The 22,153-nt window shown below is 35.9% G+C and overlaps 3 protein-coding genes across 3 annotated transcripts in view; all 3 read left to right on the forward strand.

Annotated features, from left to right (window-relative positions):
• The window catches only part of LOC142349475 (uncharacterized), a 477,119-nt gene that overhangs the window by 60,034 nt on the left and 394,932 nt on the right, over positions 1 to 22,153 (forward strand). The window lies entirely within an intron of this gene.
• Positions 1,700 to 2,843, forward strand: LOC142349943 (very-long-chain enoyl-CoA reductase-like). The gene has a single exon (XM_075401800.1). It carries the CDS (start codon positions 1,741 to 1,743, stop codon positions 2,647 to 2,649), a length of 909 nt encoding a protein of 302 aa, XP_075257915.1. The 5' UTR covers positions 1,700 to 1,740; the 3' UTR covers positions 2,650 to 2,843.
• LOC142349932 (COMM domain-containing protein 4-like) lies at positions 3,662 to 4,489 on the forward strand. The gene has a single exon (XM_075401788.1). It carries the CDS (start codon positions 3,683 to 3,685, stop codon positions 4,316 to 4,318), a length of 636 nt encoding a protein of 211 aa, XP_075257903.1. The 5' UTR covers positions 3,662 to 3,682; the 3' UTR covers positions 4,319 to 4,489.

Here is a 22,153-nt window from a genome sequence, read left to right on the forward strand (position 1 = left end):
AGGGCGTATGTGAATATAATAATTGTTTTTGTTTGTTGAATAACTTGCGCTTTTGGGCTGAGACAGTTCTCTCGCAAAATTTAGTGATTTTTTGATTTGGTGATTTTTGCGTATGTTTGTCTTTATTTTGGTTGTTGTTCTACATATACCTGATAATGATGGATACCAATTGCTTCACCAGGACGTTTAACAAACTATTTAAATGTTTCAGTATATGGCTATTCTTTTTAATGGCTTTCAAATTAACTTTTTAAAAAATGTTTTTTTTTTCATTTGTTTCCTTCTTGCTTCGATTTTTGTTTCCATTTAACACACTTTTACTGATAAGAAGTCTCAGATATTTTTTCTGATTCGAACATTATTTTCTCGGTTGGTTATGTTTTGACTGATTGCTTGGACCTTTTAGTTTCATAAAAAATTTTCGAGATTTCTATCCTGTGTAAATTTTGGGATTCTTTCTGTTGTCATTCCTGTGAATTCCTTTCATAAGGAAAATCTCCTTTGATGACAACCAAAAGATGATTTACAGCTCTTGCAGATAACATCTTATAAATATAGTGCCTTGAACACTGGTGTCGTAAAATTGTTTGTGAATTTTCGGCTTCTGCCTTTTTGTTATTTCGTAGTCTGATGACTTAGTCTCATCAATGACAGGCCCAATTGGTTTTTTGAGGTGTTATATATTAATTGGTGTTTTTGTTGAAATTTTATGTTTGTTATGACTTTTGAAAAAATTTGGTTTTCAAAAACTTATTTGGATTTTTGAGCTTCGCCATTTTAAATTGTTCTTTGGTCGATTTGTAGCTTAGTCTCTGTAAAGACAGGCCACAATCCGTTTCTAGTGAGCTATAATTTAATTAAGAACGGTTTTAGTTTCAACCATTTGTTTCTCGGCTCTGTTACTACTGTTACTACGAAATTTCTTATGGTGGGATTTTTATATATTTACATTTTGAAGGACTTGTTTTCTTTTTAAATTATAACGTTATTGGTAGGTCCCACTGGCTTTGGAATATTGCGCAATTCAACATTTTTATTGCTCTTAGTGACAAGTTTTTGGTTTGAACAACTTCACTGCCATTTTCGTGCTAAGTTTAATTTTGGCGGTATTTGTCCTTCTGTTTGTAGTCGTATGAGGTACCCTGGATAAAAACAGGTCTCAATTGCTTCCTATGGAGATATAAATGAAGTTTTCAGTGATTTCAGTTAACATCTAATGATGATAATCAATCTTGAAATCAATTGTTTTCAAAAAGAGAAACGTATTTCTGAGCTTCGCACCTTTTGCTCTTTTTGTCGACCTGTTACCCAGTCGCAATGAGAACAGGTTCAATATTTTTTCTATTGAAGTATTGGTTAATTGTTTTGTTTAGGTTTTATCTGATGCAAGGTTGGTATTTTTCTTTATGATTTTTTAAAAATAGACATCGAGTTCTGGTCGTAATTAATGTTTTTTGTTTGATTTTTGTTATTGTCTTTTCCAGTAGTCCTATTAACAACAAGTTTTATCGGCCCTCTAGCGTGGCCTTATTGTATTCCATTAGTGGTTTATTGAACGATATGTAGGATTTTGAAAATTTTCTGTCGGTTCATCGTTTGATAGGCAAATAAGTCAAGAATGAGCGGGGTCGGATCATTATGTGCGTTAAGCACATCACCAAACCTCCTTGTTAAGTTCTAGGCGCTCTAACAACATTACTATTCTTCTTATTTCAGACAAGGGTGTATAATCCGGTGCCAATGATGGAGCTCGAAGTCCTATCTCAGCGATCGCAAAAGAAACTTGCGACTGTGAAAGTTGCTTCCGATTCCAATATCGGACAAGTTAAACTAGCCATCGAAAAAGAGCTTCCAAAATTCTATCCAGATAGGCAAAGCCTGAAAGCGGAACCTCTAGGAAAAATGCTGAAGGATGATATATCCGTGTCTAGTTTGCCAGAAAATAAGGTGTACTTTAAAGACCTCGGACCTCAGCTGGGTTGGAGCACCGTGTTTATTTGCGAGTATGCCGGACCCTTGTTTGTTTATTTGTTGTTCTACGCTCGACCATCAATCTTTTACGGTGCCGCGAATTTGAAAGGTGCCAAAACGCTTCCGGTTGTACACCTTGCAACCGCTTGTTGGTGTGGTCACTACGCGAAACGAATCTTGGAGACTATTTTTGTTCATCGATTCTCGCATGCCACGATGCCCATCAGGAATCTGTTCAAAAATTGTACATACTACTGGGGCTGTGCTGCATTTGTGAGTTACTTCATAAACCACCCCTTGTACCAGGGAACTTCATATGGTGACATGCAAGTTTATGCTGGTCTAGCAGGGTTCATCTTCAACGAATTGGGTAACTTGAGCATCCACGTCGCTCTTAGGAACTTGAGACCCGAAGGAAGCAAAGTCAGGAAGATCCCATTTCCTACTGGAAACCCGTTCACGATTTTGTTCAACCTCGTCTCATGCCCGAACTACACTTATGAAGCTGGCATTTGGATCTGCTACTCAATTATGACCCAGAGTTTGCCGGCGGGTATATTCACCATGTTAGGCTTCTACCAGATGACAGTTTGGGCTTTGGGAAAGCATAGGAACTACAAGAGAGAGTTTCCCCAGTACCCAAGGGGACGCAAGGCTATCGTGCCTTTCGTGATATAAATCCTGTATAATTCCAGAGATCTGATGGTTATAGCTATTGATTGATTGATAACAAGAAATGCTGATTTTGGATAATCGTAAAAAAGCTACTTATGTATGTAGTGAGACAAATAAATTCACATAATTGTATGAAGAAAGATTCTGGATTGTTTCCAATTAACCCCTGCCCCCCCCCCCCCCCAACACCACCACATCCTCCAATGATTTGTGAAGTGAAATCTCTACAAAAATTACTCTAATCTCATCAATGCATCAAGGGTATATATATTTTTCGGGTAGGCACCTGCAAATGGGGGGGGGGGGGTTCAGGGCTCGGGACCAGGGCTATAACTGGAAATATCCAGAGGAAAAGATGTGCGAGCTGGTCTTTCAGAAGTGTAATTTGAGTTACTATGAAAGCTTAGTGTATTGATGTAATTGCGGGCATTGAATGTCTTTCCATGAATATTTGATCATTACACCATCACGTGAACAATTGAACATTTCATCCCAAATTTTAACGAAATCCTCTTTGGCGTCCTTTATTTGGTAAAAACGGAAACGAAAGTTGTAAAAAGTTGTCAATTTTTGAAGTGTGAAAGTTTGAAAGCGTCCCGAGCCTTGCCTATCAGATTCTGTTCAAAAAAGACTTCGACGGTGTATTGATTAATTGAAAAAAGAACATTTTTATGGATGTTGACTTCGAAAGTCTTTCTCCTAGTTGTGTGACCCATTTGAACCAATTAAATGTTTATTCTCTTCATTTTTTAATATGTAAAGATCCATTACAAGCTGTATTTGGTATCCAATTTTTAGCGTGAAATCGGGTATTTTTAACGAACATGAAATTGCGGTGTATTTATTATCGTACAACTTTTAAATTGTCTTGAGTTATACAAAGCAATGATTCGGCATCGGCTGTTTTAAGGAAAACTGGTATCGCCGAGAGAAGCACTGTGCAACCGATAACTGTCGCCCAATTCTGAGAATCTTGTAACTGGGTCACAAAATATTGATAATTGATCTGCTCTTCACTTTTCTGCTCCTTTTTCAGATGAAGTTCAAGTTTTGCCGCGATCTCGATTGCCCAGATTGGGTTCTAGCCGAAATCAGCAACCTGTCAAAAGTATCATCAGTGAAGCTGAAGCTCATCTGCAACCAGGCTATCAAACTTCTGACCAACGATGTCTCTTTCGATTCTGAGAAAGTCGAGAAGCATCTAACAGATGCCAAACTTAACAGCGAAGATGATGTCAAAGGAATCCTGGCAGCTATTGTGTTTCTTCTCAAAGGTGCTATCTCAAATCAAGTTCCTAATGAAGATTTCGTCAGTGAAATGCAACAACTAGGTCTGCCAAAAGAGCATTCGGTAGTTTTGGGCAAAGCTCAACAATCTAACTCAGATTTAATCTCAAAAGTTCTGAAAGAAAATAGTTTTCGCGTGAACAGATTGCTAAGCTGCACCTCAAAGCCGAATTTCCATTTAGTAGAAACGACAGAACAGCATGAATGGGGAACAAAAATGATTAAATGCGAGACAGTTTTGGTGGAAATTTCGAGCTCTGCCGGATTTGAAAATGAGGATAAATTTGCGTTCAATATTGACAAGGAAAAACTGAAACTATTGATTTATGAATTAAAAACTGCGCAGAATATTGCTAATAGATATGTTGAAATGAGCAGCGAGTAAATAATTTCTTTTAATTAACTGGCGTGGAATTTAGTTTTCCATTTATATTTCATAGTTCTTCATAATTTATCTGTTCATTTATATATCGAGTATTAAAATATTTTATCGAGTAACTTTTAAGAAAATCTGAGAATCTGATTTGACATTCATAATTCAAAACTGATCGACTAATTAGTTTTTTCATTGATTGATTTTTCATGTGACGCTTTCGTCTTTTGGTCCCAAATACGGGATAAACATAGAGATCGGAGAACATTCATTTGCTGAGCAATTCTATTAGCGCGTTACTAGTCTCTAAGTTACAAATCACCGACGCTGATGATAAAAAATGTGAGAGGCAGTTTTTTGGGGGTTTAGATCGATTCGCCCGATAGGCAGTTATGTTTTGGTTTAGAAATTCAGACATTTTTTGCAACTTCAGAGCTGTGGTGTGATAGTTGCATGCTCCAACATGGTGCGGGTGCAATGGTTTCGATTCTTATTCAGACTTTGAAGAGTCTCAATTAGAAGATGTATTCAACAAGTATCATAGTTGGGTTGTTGCAAAGCCCCAAAACATTTCCGCTCCTAAGAGATAGTTTCACAAAAATGCAGGTTATCTAGAATCACGATTACCATTTTTAACACAAATACACCCAAAAAGTTGTCTGTCGGTCATAATAAGTTAAGGCTTTTTTCATTGGACTTAGACAGGGCTGTTTAATTTTTTTTTGAGATTAATCTTTTGCGTTTGATAAGCTGAACTAAGTAGCAAATTGTAAAATTTGAATTGATAAAGGTGACCTTACATCATAAGTTTGCAAACTGTGACATTTTAGTACAAAGCTCTTATGAATTTCGATGAGAAACAGATTTTGCTCGTCAAAAGACGTTAAAATTTGACAAACTGCATCAAATCCGTGTCTTAATTTTGAAACGGTATGCCGCTTTTTTTACCCGTATTTGTTTAACCCTCTATGATGTCACCCCCATTATCTTACCCCTCTATTTTAATCCTCAATATAATTGCTACTATTAACATTTCTTACTCAATAATTTTGCCTTGCCTCGCGGGTTATGGCTCAGCTGCCCGTGTAACTTGATATGCAGCTGTCAAAACTGGTTCTGAGGGTTAGGATTACATTTTGAAAGTATTTTTGAAATAGCAGTCCAAACTTGGCGGGGAAAACTTACTATGTCTAGCCTATTTTCGCAATATAAACGACAGCCGGAATCCGCGCGCTCAAGTTTCATATAGATATAACTCGGCTGTAGAACTCACTGTCATCAACTTGAATTCAATGGAGGTGGGGAGGAGTTAAATCTTAAATCTTAAATAATTTGGAACTTTTAATCCTGCGCTCATTAGATATCAGGATATTAGCATGCTGCTCAAAAATTTAAAACCAGTCACAAACGTGTAACTATTCGCAATCTGTTTCGAAAGGTGTTCTGTAATTGAATCTCATAAATTTCGAGCAGTTTTGTTAGCCGCACATATGATTGTGCAATCCATGAATTTGAATAGCATAAAAGGTCAATGTTAAAAAGAAAAGCGTTTATTAATAGCCGCACAGCGATAGCTGGGCTATTATTGGCCTGCTCTTGGTTTTTTACACTTCAAAGAATTTGAATTGTATTAGGGCGCTGTGTTTTTTAAGGTGTTCACACATTTTTCAATTATTTTGATCTTTCAAAACGGGATAAACAGGTAAAGCCCAGCGGGCATTAAGTATCATTAGAGGCCCAAAGTGGACGTTGGTAGTCCTTCAAGTGTTTAGAGTGTAGCAGTTGCTGAGATGGCCTCAATTCAAGGTTAAAAGGTCATTTTTAGGAGTTTTTGTGCTCAAAATGGTGCAATTTTTCATGTTTTTTGTGTTTTTTTTGTTTTTTACGTTATTAGTCTTAGATTGAAGTTTTTAAAAGTTGAGGAAGGCCTTTTGTGAGACAGAAGTACTTGTTATGACTATTTTATGAGCTATATGTTATGGTACTACAAACACAAACACACAAAATGATACTAGTTTTTGCAATTTTTTTTCAAGTTTTTTGAAAATAATTGTCATTTTTTGCGTTTTTCCTGCTTTAGGGGACAGGGAATCTCCTTTAAGGTTTGATAATAGGGCACTGTATAGTTTCTAGTAATAATGGAGTGATTTTCAACATTTTAATGTCTCGAATTTTAGCATTTTTTTTTTGATAAAATCTGCATTTTTTTAGAGGTTTCCTAAAGTTTTTGTCAATTTTGAAATTTTTCCATTCTCAAGTGACAGGAAACCTATTCCACGGTCTGAAAAAAGTTACTGCATAGTTGTTAGTTTCAATGGATTTGTTTTCAACAATTGAACCTTTCAAATTTTGAAAATTTTCTGATAAAAATTGCAAATTTTTTGAGTTTCTTTAAAACATTTGTCTTTTATTCAGTTTTTTTGGCCTGAGTAGCCAGATAATCGCATACCGCGTTTGATAGTATGTTATTAAATAGTTGCTAGGGGGTAATTGGATGGTTTGCAACATTTAAATAGAACGAATTTCTGTTTTTTTGCTATTTGAAATTTTTTATAAAAATTATTGCCTATCGATCTTTGAACCAATTTTTTTAAGGCTTGGAATTGGCTTACTGGATAGCCTCTAGAGACACTAGAATCATTTTTAAGAAATGATTCTTAAGATATTATTATCACGATTTTCAGCAACATTTCATTAAAATTTCAATTGATATCATTTTTTTCATTTTTGAAAATTTTCGAGTTAATCGGTCTTCAAGGGCCGATGAATTTTTTCAGGCCTTGCAATTATAATACTGCACCCATTTCAGAAACAAAGTTTGGTTTTGAACATATTTTTGAAATAGGTATATTTAAAGGGATCAAATTTTGCCTTAGGGGTAAAAACTTCAAAGTTTTATCAATGATTATATATTTGTTTAGTTTGTTTGATTGTTTGTTTCTCAGTTTTTTTTGAGATGATTTTGGTTGTGTTTTGGCTGGCATCGCTGAATTGATCTTCTGGTCAGATAGAGTAATTCCAAGTTTTTCATTCAATGCTCTGAATTGTATTTCAGGACTTGTCCTGCTATGTTTTTTTTTATTTCGTCGCGATTTTTGTTGAGACCATATGACGTCACAATCACGTCAAATCTGCTTTTTGTTCATTCGTTCATGCAATTTCAACTGAAGTGCGTGTGTGACGTCATTTTTTGCTCTTAGTGGAGCGGGTTTTTTTGTTCATTCGCGTGATTAAATTTTTGGTCACACTTGACTTACCTCACTCTCAAAAATGACTTCCTCACTATTGATAAGAAATCAACGAGATAAGGTCAATTGGGTGTGTATCACTCTAAATGAAGGGTATTTGAGAGCAGCTAATAGAGGTAGCAGAAACTTATACAGATTTTTAATCAAAATATAACATATCGGCCTTCAATGAAAAGACGAATTTTTTGGTCTGTCTTTTTTACTGCTTTTTTTGAGACTGCAGATCTACAAAGCTATTGCGGCTATTTTCTGCCAATCTGCCAGCTAGCTGTTTTGAACTGTTCTACCTTTTGGTACTTTTATAATTTAAAGAATAAGATTAGTTGAAGCAACTCAATCTTGCTAAATGCTCTCTTATTTCATATTTTTGTCAATTTTAAGACAGCACGTAACGAGAAATCAAAAAAATGCTGGAAAATTTTCATGTAATGATCTGAATAGAAACTATTCTATAAAAGTTTTTGTAGAACTCTCAAGCTCGTTTCTATCAAACGAAAATTAACCAACTTTGATGACAAACGGGTAAAAACAAACTTTGCGAGCAAACTGACGATAATAGAAACCAGCCATTTGATTTTCTCTTTGGTTCCACGGGGTTCTGATTCCGTGGTTGTTGATGTCTCAAAACCTATTCCCCGGCTTGTAAGCAGCATTTATACATAAAGAATTTCTCTGATCAGTTGGTTTTTTTCGCAAATTATTCTTACGTCTAGTAATAGGATGCCGCCTCACGTTTCATTATTTTTTGATCCTGCTGTTAAGTGCTTTTTTTTGAAAAAAATTATATATTTTAAGCAATGTCGATTGTTAAACGTCCATGCAATTCGTAGTCGAATGTATTTCCCTTCAATATTTCTGAGGGAGGTACTATAAGTTATAAAATTTGCAAATATCAGGTGTTTTACCAATTTTATGAAATCGGTTGTCTAAAATTAGTTTATAGAAAGCAAACCTATAATAATTCATTATCAGGAGTGCTCCTAAGTTTCTCCAAAAAACTCATTTTGAAGTTGGATGTCCTGAATTCATTTTGTTATGTTTGTTCAAACAATTCATAGAAATTGATAAATATATCTTTGTGCGACACGCTTTTCGTCAGTCAAAACTTAGATTTGTCTAGTGATTGTAGAGAAAAAACATAACTTGTGAAAAATCTAACTTTTCAATAATTTGAAAATTGGGAGAACTTAAAAAGGTCTAAGGAAAAATTGTAAAAACAACGATAGACTAGGCCCAAATTTTGAAATTCTAATAATTTTGGAAGTGAATGAGTTTGTTCTCATATCAAGCTCACATTATGACAAAAAACTTTGCAAAAAGATCTATAATAATTTAAAAGGAAAAACTGTAGAGAAATGTTCTCTTAGTTGTTTTCTGTATAGATAGCAAATATTGGAAGCATCTTGTAGCTAACCAGAGCGTGAAATGACAAAAAGCGCATAACTTAACGGTTAGAATGTCACGAGAAAAAAAAAGCAAAATTAAAACACTTTTTATAAAACAAACTTTGGAACTGCATCTCAACCTACTTCAATTTTCTGGATTGGAAAACCACCCTTGAAATTGTTTGTCTGTTCAAGATTTCGTTTGAACTGCTTTTGAACTGCACTGAAAAGTTTTGACGAAAATTTTTTTCTGATAAGATTTTTGTGATAATTTTATCAGGCTAAAAGGTATGGTTTTTCTTACTTATGTTTTTTTCTCAAAATAAACTGCTTCTAGTTGTTTTAGAAAATCGGAAGTCATCGCTTTGTTGAGAGCAAATAAATGTTTTGATAAATTTTTTGATAAGCTTGAGAGGTACATTGAAACATACTGTACTACACATTTTATTAGAAGTTCAATTTAGATTTTCAAGATAATAAGCGTAATTTCCGAGGAGAAAGCTAATTTCCTCAATGTTTCGCCCATTATGTTCGTTTTTTCAAAAAATTTATACCACTCGTCTGCAACTGTTCCGCTATTTTGCGATCAATTCTGCGCGCTTTTCTCTCCCACTACTCGCCGGGTCAGTGTCAAAGCTAAAAATTTTAAAAGCTCAAGAATTGCGTGAATGGTTTTAAGATTTAAAGTTTTATTGCTGAATGAGGTGAAAGTGGTAAAACTAAAATTTTTACCGGTAATTCTTTGTTAAAGAATCTTTTTCTGGTGAGTTTTTGAAAGATTCGCTGTTTTAAGCGGTGATTTTTATTTCACCGCGTTTATTTTTTAGCAGTGTAATGTTTATTTTCACTGCTTAAGTGGTGAAAATAAAAACTTCACTGCTAGAATTCGGTAATTTTGCAAAAATTCGCGGCTTAAAAGTGCAAATCTTAAAAAATTTCAACGCATATGTTCTGGTAAAAGTTGGGTGAATCTAATTTAAATTCAAATGAGAAACAGGATGAGTAAGTTACATATGACAGAGTGGATAGACAGGTTGCTGGTATGCAGGAGCTCAGAGGTTCTAACCAGGGTACGGGAATGTGTTTTGTTAAGAAATCTGGTGAATGGGGTGAAAAAAAATTCACCGCTAAACCCCCAAATCTTACAAAAAGTCATGGCTTTCAACTCATTCATGGCTTAAAAGGTGGAGGCTTTGTGAAAAATATATCTTTTCACCGCTATTCACAGCAAATTACACCATTTTTTCCAAAAAAACCGGTTTTCCGGTTTTTTTGGAAAAAATGGTGGAAACAAATTTTGTTTCCAAAACCGGTTTTCCGGTTTTTGGAAACAAAATGTCAAAAATGTTACAAAAATGGTCTTCTGGGTCTCAGGTAACATTAATGACCGATAGTCTAATTTTTGTTGATATTTGTGGTCTTGTGTGTTCTGAATAAACAATAATAATCAAGTTCGTATAATTCTCTCCTACTTACTGAACTCTTTTGTCGCAAACATCAATTCGTAGCTGTTTGTTGAACTCGATTCTTTATTAAACATTGACCAGGGATAATATGGAACGCCTGGTGTTACTGAGTAAGTAGTTCAGTCTCCGTTCTTAGTATCAATTTTGCAGATGATCTGAAAATTATGGCTGGAATGTCGGCTGATATCTATCAATGTGGCTGAACAATTTTTGAATACTTGATCCCCCCACCCCCTATGCACCTCCCTTCCGAAGACAATCTCGGCCTACAAACTTCTAGAGCAAATAAAAATTAGACATTTTGCGCTAAATTATGTTTTGTATTTAACTGCGTCGAGTTTATTAAACGCTCGTACACTTTTTTGATGATAGTCAATAGAATAGACAGCTGACTGGGACCACAGCCAAGTGGGGGTGGGGGGGGGGGGGGGGTGGTGTTCTCGGCGTAAAATCTACAACGTTTTAAAAGATTCGATCGATCTCAAAAAAGAGCCTCCTTATGTTGAGATCCCTGTCGGTTTTCAAACGTGCTTAACCCAAATTTTGAGGTAGTAAAAAGGAGGTGACAAGTTCTGGAACCCTCCCCTTGAGGTTCTTATCAGTTGTCTATACTTTGGTATATTTTATTATTTCAGCTGCCATTTTTGTTTTGCTGATATCGGTTCCAATTCACGAATCGACGAGTTTCTCTCTTGACTTTCTGACTCCAGACACTGGGACTACTCAAGGACAATACTGTGCTCGCTTCAGGTAGGCTTTTCACATATTATTACTTACTAAATACTTTTTAGGAGAGTATATATTAGAACTGTATGTATTGGAGTAAGTTTCGGAACTGTTCATGAGGAAAACACAATACACTGATTCGAATTTGAGTTAAAAAACTTATTTGGTAAATAATGATCGCCCATTTATGCGTAATGCTGTCAATCTCAGGATGAAAATCAAGCGACCGGGTTAAGGCTTCACCCGTTTCCGGGAGTGAATAAAATTAACCCCTAAAGATCGCAACTCATAACAAAAGAGACTCTTAGAATTTTTTCCAGCTTTTGTGAGATACGGTGGCGAGTAGTGTTGAACGTTAAAGCAGTTTTTGTTGTTAAAAGGGTCATTGTATTTGTATATAAAGGAAATCAGAAAAAAACTTTGTCTTAATTTTTGCAAAAAAAAAAAACAAACAAAAAACTTTGATTTTGCTTTATTTTTATGTTTTCATCAAATCAAGAAGGTTGAACCTTAAATAGATTGCCACAATCACGGTGATAAAATTTCGAAATTCATTGAGTTTCGGTGACTTCTTCTCTTTTTTAATCGGTGAGGCGGAAAAACTAGACAAAACATGGCCGAAAGAAGAATTGCAAAACGAATTATTTTCTTCAGTTTTTAGCCTACTTTATTTTCTTTCTTCGTTTTTATTGGTGGTTTTAGCGTAATACGGCTCAGGCATTTTTCAATTGAGAAAAATCAGAATTCCTGTAGTAAAACTGGGGCGGAATTATCCGGGATTAATTCACCTAGAAGATCAGCCCTAAAAAATGTTTTGGCCAAATAAAGTTTTTTTTCAGTTAATTGATAACGAAGCATCATTCTAACAAAATGCTCGGCAAAAACAGCAATTATGTTAGCATGATTCGAAATGTATATTGCAGTGAGGGAACCATTTGAAAGTTTCCTCTGACATTTTTCTCATTCAAGGCCAAGAAAGTGTAACGGAAAGTGACAACAAAAAACTACCAAACGAGAACTGAGTACCACAAAAAATTGTATAAAAAGGCCGATGAGGACTAAAGTAATTGTGACAAACTTCTTTCGAAAGCAGATAACAAAGTTTTGGATCCTATCCAATGGCATAGCTGGCAGATTACCAAAAAACAACTTTGATAATTTTGTACGCTGTAGCCACAAAATTTCAGTAAAGTAGATAAGACGTGAGAAATTGTAATAATCGTCAATTAGAGTGAGATACCTTTATTCGAACTTGACTCTGCAATTTTAATCAATCTCAACTTTTCAGAGTGAGCAAAGGTTGTTGCAGAAAGTTTTGTTTACTCGTATGAACAAAATAATAACTCAAAAATTATCCACTAGCGCCACACACAACTCAGTCCAGAAGTTTTAAACATAGCCGTCTAACGTCAAGCGAATTGCTCTCAAATAACTGGCGAACGGGCTTTGTCAGAAGCTAGCTAAAACACAGGAGGCCTGCATACACTTCAACGGGGGATCAAGAGGGTTAAGGGCGGAGTGGAAGTGGTGTGAATGTTGGGGAGAACTGCTCAGCACTTTAATGCCATCTGAGCTGTACCGTTTTTTTTGTTTTTAGACAAAAGATTAAAGGAAAAGTTTTTAGTACCAAAAAGTGCAGAAAAAAGACCAGCAGGAGTAATATCGCTGCAAAGAACTTCGTTTGAGGGCAATTAAATATTCAGTCAATACGTGAATGAATTAACGAACAGAAGTACATGAAGAAAGCGTGAGAGTTAAGCGGTGAATCAATATATTAATTCAACGTCGACAGAGAGCCCCCCACTGATTACCATGTTTAAGCGCCTATCTCAACATGTTTTAACGGCCCTTAAACATAGTTTTCTGAGAAAACGACTGACAACAGTCAGGTTTGAAACTTGGTCTAGGGTTGGGGAGCGGAAGCGCCATGAGTTGAGCTAAGGAGCAGGTGAGGTGCGTAGTTTATCGATATTTTTGTCCACTAACGTCGCACCCGTTTCTCCGATTTCCTTCTTTTTCACGCTCCGTGCTCCTTGCCTTTCCTCTTACTATCTATTTGTCAATAGCTGTCTAAATATTAAACTTATTTCGAATACTAATACCGCCATGTTTAAGCATCTAATTTTTGCATGTTTTAAGGCCTCTTAAACATGCAAAATAGCGTTTTTATGCATTTTGAAAACGTTTAATGACACAAAAATCGCCATTGCCAAAATAGTCACTGACCGAAAAGCTGTCATTGCCAAAGAGTCAATGACCAAAAAGATACCTATGTCACAAAGGTCATTGATTGAGTACCAGCGGATGCAAAAATAGGTCATTGACCGGAAAGCTGCCTATGACCGAAAAGCTTCCTGTGCCAAAAGGGTCCACAACCGAAAAACAGCGGATGCCAAAATAGGTCAATGTTTGAAAGTTTGTCTATAAGAAACAAGTCGACCACGGAAAAATTTATTAGATGAAAATAGTTTTCGAATGACATGTGTTGATGTATCACGGATATTGACAAAATAGAGATTCTCTAAGTAATGTCCAATTGACGATTTGAAATCGAAGATTGAAGTTTGGCTAGATTGTAATAGGGCGGGGACAACCTTTTGCGTGCCGTTTTTAAATTCTCAATATGGTTTGTTGCGATTCTTTTAATCGGAATATTTTTTGGCAACTTTTTTGCGTGACCAATTTTTTAATCGATCTTTTCCTTCATTTTTGCTTTTTTTGCTGGATCTCAGTCTCATGCAGATTTTAAAGAACAGAAGTGTTTTCAACTAAATCATCTGTTGCAAATTGTTTTTTTTAGATCAAATGCTGAATTGGTTTGACAATTAGTTCTTTTTTTGGCGTTTTACACTCGAAGTGTGGTCGTTTCTCTTTTTTTTCTATATTTTTGCTCTTTCTATCTTTTTCTCTTTCTTTATTTTCCCTCTTTATTTTTTTGCCCTTTTCACTGCTTTTCCCTCCCGCTTTTCTCTTTCTGTTCTGTCTGTCTTTTCTGACTCAACTCTCTTGCTTTTGTCTTTCCTTTCTGGTTTTTCTTTCCTCTGGTTCCCTCTTTCTCTTTCTTTTGTTCCTCTCTTCTGAGTTTCTTCTCCTTCTTTTTTTCCTTTTCTTTCTTTTTTCTCTTTCGTTCCTCTCTTTCGTTTCTCTTATTCGTTCCTCTTTTTTCTTTCTCTTTACTTCTGAATTTCTTTTCTCTAGCTTTTCTCTTTATTTTCTCCTCTTTGTTCCTACTTTTTTTCTCTAATTCGTTTTACTGTTCTGTTTCACTTCTTATCTCTTGTTCGTTTCTCTCTTTTCTGTTTTTCTCATCTTTTTCTGTTTGTTTTACCTTCTCCCCTTCTGTTCTCTTTCTATACTTTCTTTTCTCTTCTTTTTCGTTTCTTTTGCTATTCTTTCTTTTCTGTATCCCGGTCCGCCCTTTCTTTTCTCTCTTTTTCTCTCTCTTTCTTTTCTCTTTCTTTTTCGTTCTTCTGCCTTTTTTTCATTCTTTTTTCGTTGTTTCTGTCCTCTCTTCCGTTTATCTTTAGTTTCTCCTTCTTTTGGCTTTGTTTTTTTTCTCTGTTCTTTTCCTCTTTACTGCCTGTCTTTTCTCTTTTGCTTTTCTCTCTTTCTTTTCTCTCTTGCTTTCCTCTCTTTTTTCGGTCTTTTGTTTCTGTCTTTTCTCCTTCTTCTGTGTCTTTCTCTCTCTCTTCTTTCTTTCTCTCTTTCGCCTGCTCTCGCTCTCTCTTTCTCTTTCTTCTCTTCTTATTTCTTTTCGTGCGTCTCTATTTCCTTTCTTCTTTTCTGGATTTGTTTTCTCTTTCTTTAGCATTTTTTGTTTATTTTTCGTTTCTTCGTCTTTTTTTCTTTCTCTATTTTTCTGTTTTGCTTTTCTCACTTTCTTTTTTTGTCCTTTTCCGGTCTTTTTCTCTCTTTTTTCCCCTTGGTTTTCTCTTTTCTGTTTTTTCTTTTGTCTTTTTTTCGGTCTTTCTTCTCTCTTTCTATTTTTTCTCTTTCTTCTGCCTTTTCTCTCCTTCTTCCTATTTTCTCGTTTCTCTCTTGGTTTTCTGTCTCTGTATGTCATGTCTCTTACTTTTGTTCTTTCTCTTTCATTCTTTTCAAATGTTTCTGCCCTTCTTTTTCTGGTTTTTTCTCTTTCGGTCTTTTCCTTCTTTTCTTTCCTTTCGTTTCTGTTTTTTCTCTCTTTTCTGTATTTTTTCTCTCCGTTTCTGACTCGCCTTTTTGTCTTTCGTTTCTGTCTTCCTTTTCTCTCTTTTTTCCTCTTTCGTTTTTTAAATCATTTTTCTCTTACTTTTTTCTTGACTTTATCTCTTGATTTTCTTTTTCTTTTCTGTTTTTCTTTCCCCTGCTGATTTTTCATTCCTCTGCTGATTTTTTTTCCAGTCATTCGTTTCATTCTTCCTTTTCCCCCCTCTTTTCGCTCTTTCTTTTTTTTTGTTTTTTTATCCTTCATTCTTTCATCTCGTGTTTTTCCCTTTCTCTAGCTTTTCCGTTCGAATCTATCTTTTCTGTCTATCTTTTTTTTTCTTTTTTGTCTCCATATCTCTTTTTTTATCAATTCTTTGTCTCTGTCTTTCTTTATCTTTCTTTGTTTTCTCCCTTTCTTTTCTCTTCCATTATCTCTTTTTTCTCCTTTCTGTTCTTCTGTCTTTGTCTCTTTCTTCTTCCTTTTGTCTCTTTCGTCTCCCGCTCTTTGCTTTTCTTTTTCTCGTTTTTAATAGTCGCGTCAGCAATTCCAGGCGGCTATTATTGGGCTCCTAATTTTTTTATTTCGTCTAAAAGATTTTTGTTTCAACTTACCCTGACTTCTTGGAATTGACTTTTTCAAAGACTTCTGTGACTTCAACTGCTTTGCAGTTAAAATTTTTGTTCGTGGTGTCGTTTCTGCTTTTAGGTCAATTGCGTGACTCATCTCACAAAAAATTGACTTCTGAACCCAATTATGGAACTTTAAATTTTATGAACATTTACTAATTAAAGGTCAATAGTGTGCATCTAAGTAGAGCCAAACTTATATGCCCTAATTCCTGAGAAATGGAGTCTTGAGTTTTGATATCGAATATTAATTTTGAAAAAGCTCCATAGAGGCTTTTTCCTTGTAGAGCAATTGTGTCTGATAAAAAAGACAGTCCGAATCTAACCCAAAAAGTCTAGTGGTCTATGGAAAAGCTGGTGGTGGATCTGCCGATCTTGCTTCTTTAGTTTTTTCAATTCAAGGTAGGCCACTAGCGTCTATTGCCGCTATTTGCCGGCAATCTGCCGGCTATGTTTGTTTTTCTCATCCTCTTCTGTCCGTCTGTTTTTTCCTTCTCGATTTCTTTTCTTTTTCATTGCTCTTTTCTCTTTCGGTTCTCTGTCCTTTTTTCTGTTTTCTGTCTTTCTGTCCTTTTCTCTCTGGCTTTACTGTTTTTTTTGTTCCTTTCTTTCGTCTTTTGTTTGTTTGTTTTTGTCTGTTTTTTCTGTTTTCATATCTTGTTTTCTCTCTTTCTCTTCTGTGTTTCTTTTCTCCTTTTTTTCTTTTCTCTGTCCTTCCTGTTGTTATCCTGCCGTTCTGTACGGTCTTTATTCTGTCTTCTCTCATTTCTACTTTTTTCTCGCTTACGCATGTTCAAGCTCCTCATCTTCGAATGTTTTAACGCTCCTTAAACATGAAGCGTAACGTTTTACGTGCGGTACGCTATGCCACTATGTAGAAGTTCGTTATCTGTACATGTCTGAGTGCCCCTTAAATATGCAACATAGCAAAGCCAAAAAGTTGTTGAACAAAAAATTGCTTGTACTTGGGGGTAATGTACTAAACCAACCACCTCCGTAACGTAATACCTATGACTATTGAACGAGAGGCATGGGTTTCAGCCCGGGTTGGTACAAATAAAATCTTAGTTTTTTTTTTAATGAATTTCCTATGATGCTTTTGCGGGCCTGCTAGTTTATGTACAGTTTGCACACTTTTTTTCAAAGCGGTAAATTTATATAATTTCACAGACAATTTCAGCGGTGAAATTATGTAATTTCACCGCTACCAGGCGATAAAGTTTTTTTTTCACCGCATTCACCGCCTGATTTATGTAATTTCACCGTATTCACCAATAATCTTACATAATTTTGCGTTGAATGGCGGTGACACCTCGACCCGAGCACGGGTCGAGGAAAAATTGGAAAAATATGTAAGATAAGCGGTGAAAAGTTGTTTTTTTTTTCACCGCAAATTTCGTACATATTTTTGCGGTGAAATTATGTAATAGTTCGGTAATTTAGAAACAACCTGGGAAACAAAAAAAGGTGTTCATTTGTTCATAATGTTGATTTGATATGGTCTTCAGCCGCCAGTTCTGTCTGTTGCGCTTCTATTCCCGTCAGAATTTTTCGGAGCGTCAACAGCACTGGACAGACGTGATGGACATCCAGTCACTTGCCAAAATGGTCTACAGTTGGTTCAACTGGTATTCCTTCAAACCATGGGACATCAACGGCTAGTGTACCCCTCTCTGCCCAAATTTAACCCTCGACTTATTAAATAGACTACATCAAAAATCTAGTAGATGGGGTGGGGTTGGGGGGTCAATACTGACTATAATACGCGCTTATGCACTCTATTTGAGGTCGAGATTAATTTTTATCATGGGTCCACGATGGTAATCTCATGACAATTTTCGGCTGATTATGGTCTTTTCTTGAGTCGAGGCACATAGGCCTGTATGTTTGTTCAGTTTTCATGTGTAACCTTCAATCAGCATCACTACTGATTCAGGACATTTTCAGAGTAACATCAATGTTCAGTACTGACGATTCAGGAACATTTAAGAATAATTTACTTTAGCAAAGAATCTCAATCAGGTGTTCACTGAGTCTCTCTCTAAACCAGAGGAAAATTCAAAAGGAATTTCTGAATTAACTCTGAATAAAAAATCAGTAATTGTTAAGTGACTCTGCTTGAAATCACTGAGAACTTCTGGCGTTTTTCGAGAACCGCGAAGTGGTTCGAGATATTAAGTCAGAATTTCGAAGAGACTTCTGCAGAGTCACGTAACCATGCTTAAAACACGAATCGCGCACGTTTTAAAATGAAGAAAGTCAACGAAATTCAACTTCTGGCTAAGTAGCAACTTCTGGCATTTTGACTTCTGGCACTGCTGACTTTCGGCATTTTAAAATGCGCACGTGAGTGTTTTAAGGAGAATTTACGCTGTTAAGCACGTTCGCGCAGAACAAAGAATTTGACGAAAATGGTTCTTCTTATTTTTTCCCTGTGTTCCGTTCTATCCAAATCCTTACTTGTTCAAGTTTCAGTTCCGTTTATTCCCACCAAATTTGCAAATAGTCAATTGCTTCCCGGATTTCCCGAATTAGCCACCCAGTGCTTTTCAGTACTTAACCAGTGTAAATCCCGGACTGTTTTTAAAGTACTTTTTACTGGTCTATTTAATGATCATGTCAAAATTTAGATGGGTCAGTCTAATTTTCAGAGTTAATTTTTTACTAAGATTATATCGTAATCATAATATACATACAATTGGTTTTCACTATTACTACCCTGGTTGAGTTGAGAAGGTTGGAGGGGGGGGGGGGGTGAAGTTCATCAGCTTTGTTTATCAAAATAGCAGAGTTAAATTTGCTTTACCAACTGAAGAATAAAGACCCAGGTTGAGGGTTGACGTCAAAGACGGAAAGTCGATATATCGAGGCCCAAATGAACGCACAAAGGGTGGGGGGCATGCGTTCCAACTTATATAGTCTGGATACACAGAAGATTGCACAAAAGTGGACATAAACGACAACAGGGCCGTCTGGAAAAACACTTTTTTCCGTCTGGGAAGGTTCGGTCATAGACTCTTTCCGTCTGGAACCTCCAACTGGGGAACGGCAGAGCAGAAAGAGGACTAGCTCATAGTTTTTGCTCCTCGGCGCACACTAGAAAAATTTAAGGAAACAAAAGATTAACTAAACAGTGACCTGGCTTATTATTTTTAGTTATATATGGACTGAAATTTTGGGAAATTACAAAGTCTGAATGAAAAGTGCTGAAAGAACTACATTTTAACTCAAAATCATCTAATATATGAGTAAATGATAAAGCAAGAAATGTTTCTAGTTATTGCAGAAATGAAATGACTGCGTTATAATTTCGTTTTGGTAACCTTTATGTATACTTTGGAACTGGCTTCCGAAAATTTGTTGAAAACTTAACAAAATAGAGTTAAATTTAAAGAAGAGTGAAGAGATAAGTTTACTATCGTTTTTTTGTCTTGGCATGCTGCTGAAGAAGTTTGTTTAAAACTGACTGGTTCAGTACTAATTTTCAACGATATACTTGTTTTGTGATGTTTCGCTATTGAAATACACTACTGGGTGATTCCGGGTTTTTGTAAATGAATTTTTTGTGAAGATAAATTCCACTGTAAGTGATAGTTTTAGCCTGACACCTGGAATATCTCAAGGGAGCGTAATTATTCTCTTTCTCTTTCTCATAAACGTCAGCCATTTGCCTCAAATTAAAGCCCAGTTCTCACAGTTCGCTGACAATTTAGCCCTCTACTATAGGTCACAATCCCCCAAAATAATTCAAAAACATCTTCAATCATCACTGAATAGTCTAATTGATTGCTGTGACTCACTAAAATTCAAAATAAACCCAGATAAAACTCCTCAAAGAAAGAATCTTCTCTTGAATTCAATTTAAAAGGAGTATCCATTAAAAGGACCCAATCGATAAATTTTTTAGGTATAATTTTCACTCCACACCTCAAAAGGAATAACCATTGCATAGATTTAATACTAAGAGCGACAAGCATGCTTTTTTTTACTCTGGAAATTGAGTAACCTAAACGTTAACGAAGAAAGTCTAATTTGGTTTACAAAGCATGAGTCCGACCCCTTTTTCTGTACTCAAACGCTTGCTGGCTGGATCAATCACAGGGCCTGGTCAATAAAATACAAAACGTGCAAAACAGGGCTCTATGAATTTGCCTTGGAAAAACAAGATGGTACTAGTTTCAAAAACTCGGTGATTCCGGGTTTTTGTAAACACATTTTTTGTGACGATAAATTCCACTGTCTGTGATAGGGTCAGCCTGACACCTGGAATACCTCAAGGGAGCGTAATTATTCTCACTCTCTTTCTCATATACGTCAGCCATTTGCCTCAAATTAAAGCCCAGTTCTCACAGTTCGCTGACAACTTTGCCCTCTACTATAGGTCACAATCCCCCAAAATAGTTCAAAAACATCTTCAATCATCACTGAACAGTGTAATTGATTGGTGTGACTCACTAAAATTCAAAATAAACCCAGATAAAACTCCTCAAAGAAAGAATCTTCTCTTGAATTCAATTTAAAAGGAGTATCCATTAAAAGGACCCAATCGATAAATTTTTTAGGTATAATTTTCACTCCACACCTCAAAAGGAATAACCATTGCATAGATTTAATACTAAGAGCGACAAGCATGCTTTTTTTACTCTGGAAATTGAGTAACCTAAACGTTAACGAAGAAAGTCTAATTTGGTTTACAAAGCATGGGTCCGACCCCTTTTTCTGTACTCAAACGCTTGCTGGCTGGATCAATCACAGGGCCTGGTCAATAAAATACAAAACGTGCAAAACAGGACTCTATGAATTTGCCTTGGAAAAACAAGATGGTACTAGTTTCAAAAACTCTACGAAGAGGCAAACATAAAGTCAGTCGAGGAAATGCAGATTAAGTTAGTCAACTAGTATTTTCAAAGGTCAATAAAACGCAACATACTGTCTGTAACGGAGTTGATATACAAGAAACGAAAGTGCCCGCTCAACGCTTGCAAAAGCACTCTTCACTATCTCCATTACTAAAAATTCTAGCCGCATGCAGCATAGACTAGTGGCTAAAACGACTGCTTAATGTACTGATCAACCAAACAAAATGAGGATCAATCCCATATCAATTCCGGAAAATCAAAATCAAAGAACACAGTCCTGGAAACAACAGAAATGGGCTCAACGACAAAAGAAAAGAGAGAACTTAGAACACAAAAAGGAAAACTAAGGAAGAACAGGAAAAAAGAGTCCAACACCAGCAGCTTTATGCTTATTTCATTGAGGCGTTCCCTCCATCCAATAGATTTCCAACAACTTTATAACGTAAAGGAGGAAAGTGCCGCAGTGGTCAACACACGCGTGGAAGAATTAACTGAAGAACGAACTTTTTCCCCCAACTGCGGTTCGAGTCCAGCTGAAATACATTTCAGCTTTCTTTATTTTTTTCTGCTATACTACAAGAAATACAATATGAAAAGCAATAGAACACTCAGACATGTTAAGAGTATTCGGCCAGCCGCTCACCTAGTCAATTGGGAGTCAAATACAGCTGATTCTTTGTCATCTTCCATAATAAAGTCCATATTATTCTGTTGTTTTCATCTGTCCATCCAGCCACTTCCCTAGTCAATTTGGGGCTGAACAGATTACAGCTGTCATCAATATCTCTACGCGTAATTATTGTCCAACAGTTGCGCCTTCTTTCGATGCCTTTCATTTCTAATTTCTTTGTGATTATTTTACTCCTCACTCCACTGATTTAAAAAAACATCTCTTAGATTTAAAAAAACATCTCTTAGATTTAAAAAGAAGAAACGAAAACCTTCACTATTGTGCTGCGCGTGGTTTAGTTTCACTGGTTTAATGGTTTAGGTTAGCGTAGCATTTTTTTAAAACAATTTCTTATTTTTGTCAATTTTTTAATGCTTTTTCTAGTCAGAAACAACGCTTTTCTTTTATTTGTCTCGCTCCTTTTATTCTAAACTTAACAGTCCTTTTTTTCTCTCCTCAATTTGATTTCTACATTGTTGCAGGGTTATTTGAAAACATTGCACGTGATCTAAGCCCCAGCTTTAATTCATCAAATGGAAAGTTATTTTATTTTATTGAAAAGCTGAATTTATGTAGCAGCGTACATGTCAATTAGCGCGGGTCAATTAGCGCTAAGAGAACATCAGAATTGGGCGCTTCGGTTCGAAACCGTTCAAATAAGTTTGTCGATCTCCGTTT

Source organism: Convolutriloba macropyga, chromosome 11, assembly GCF_964194025.1.
Source record: "Convolutriloba macropyga chromosome 11, txConMacr16.3, whole genome shotgun sequence".
Lineage (NCBI taxonomy): Eukaryota > Metazoa > Xenacoelomorpha > Acoela > Convolutidae > Convolutriloba > Convolutriloba macropyga.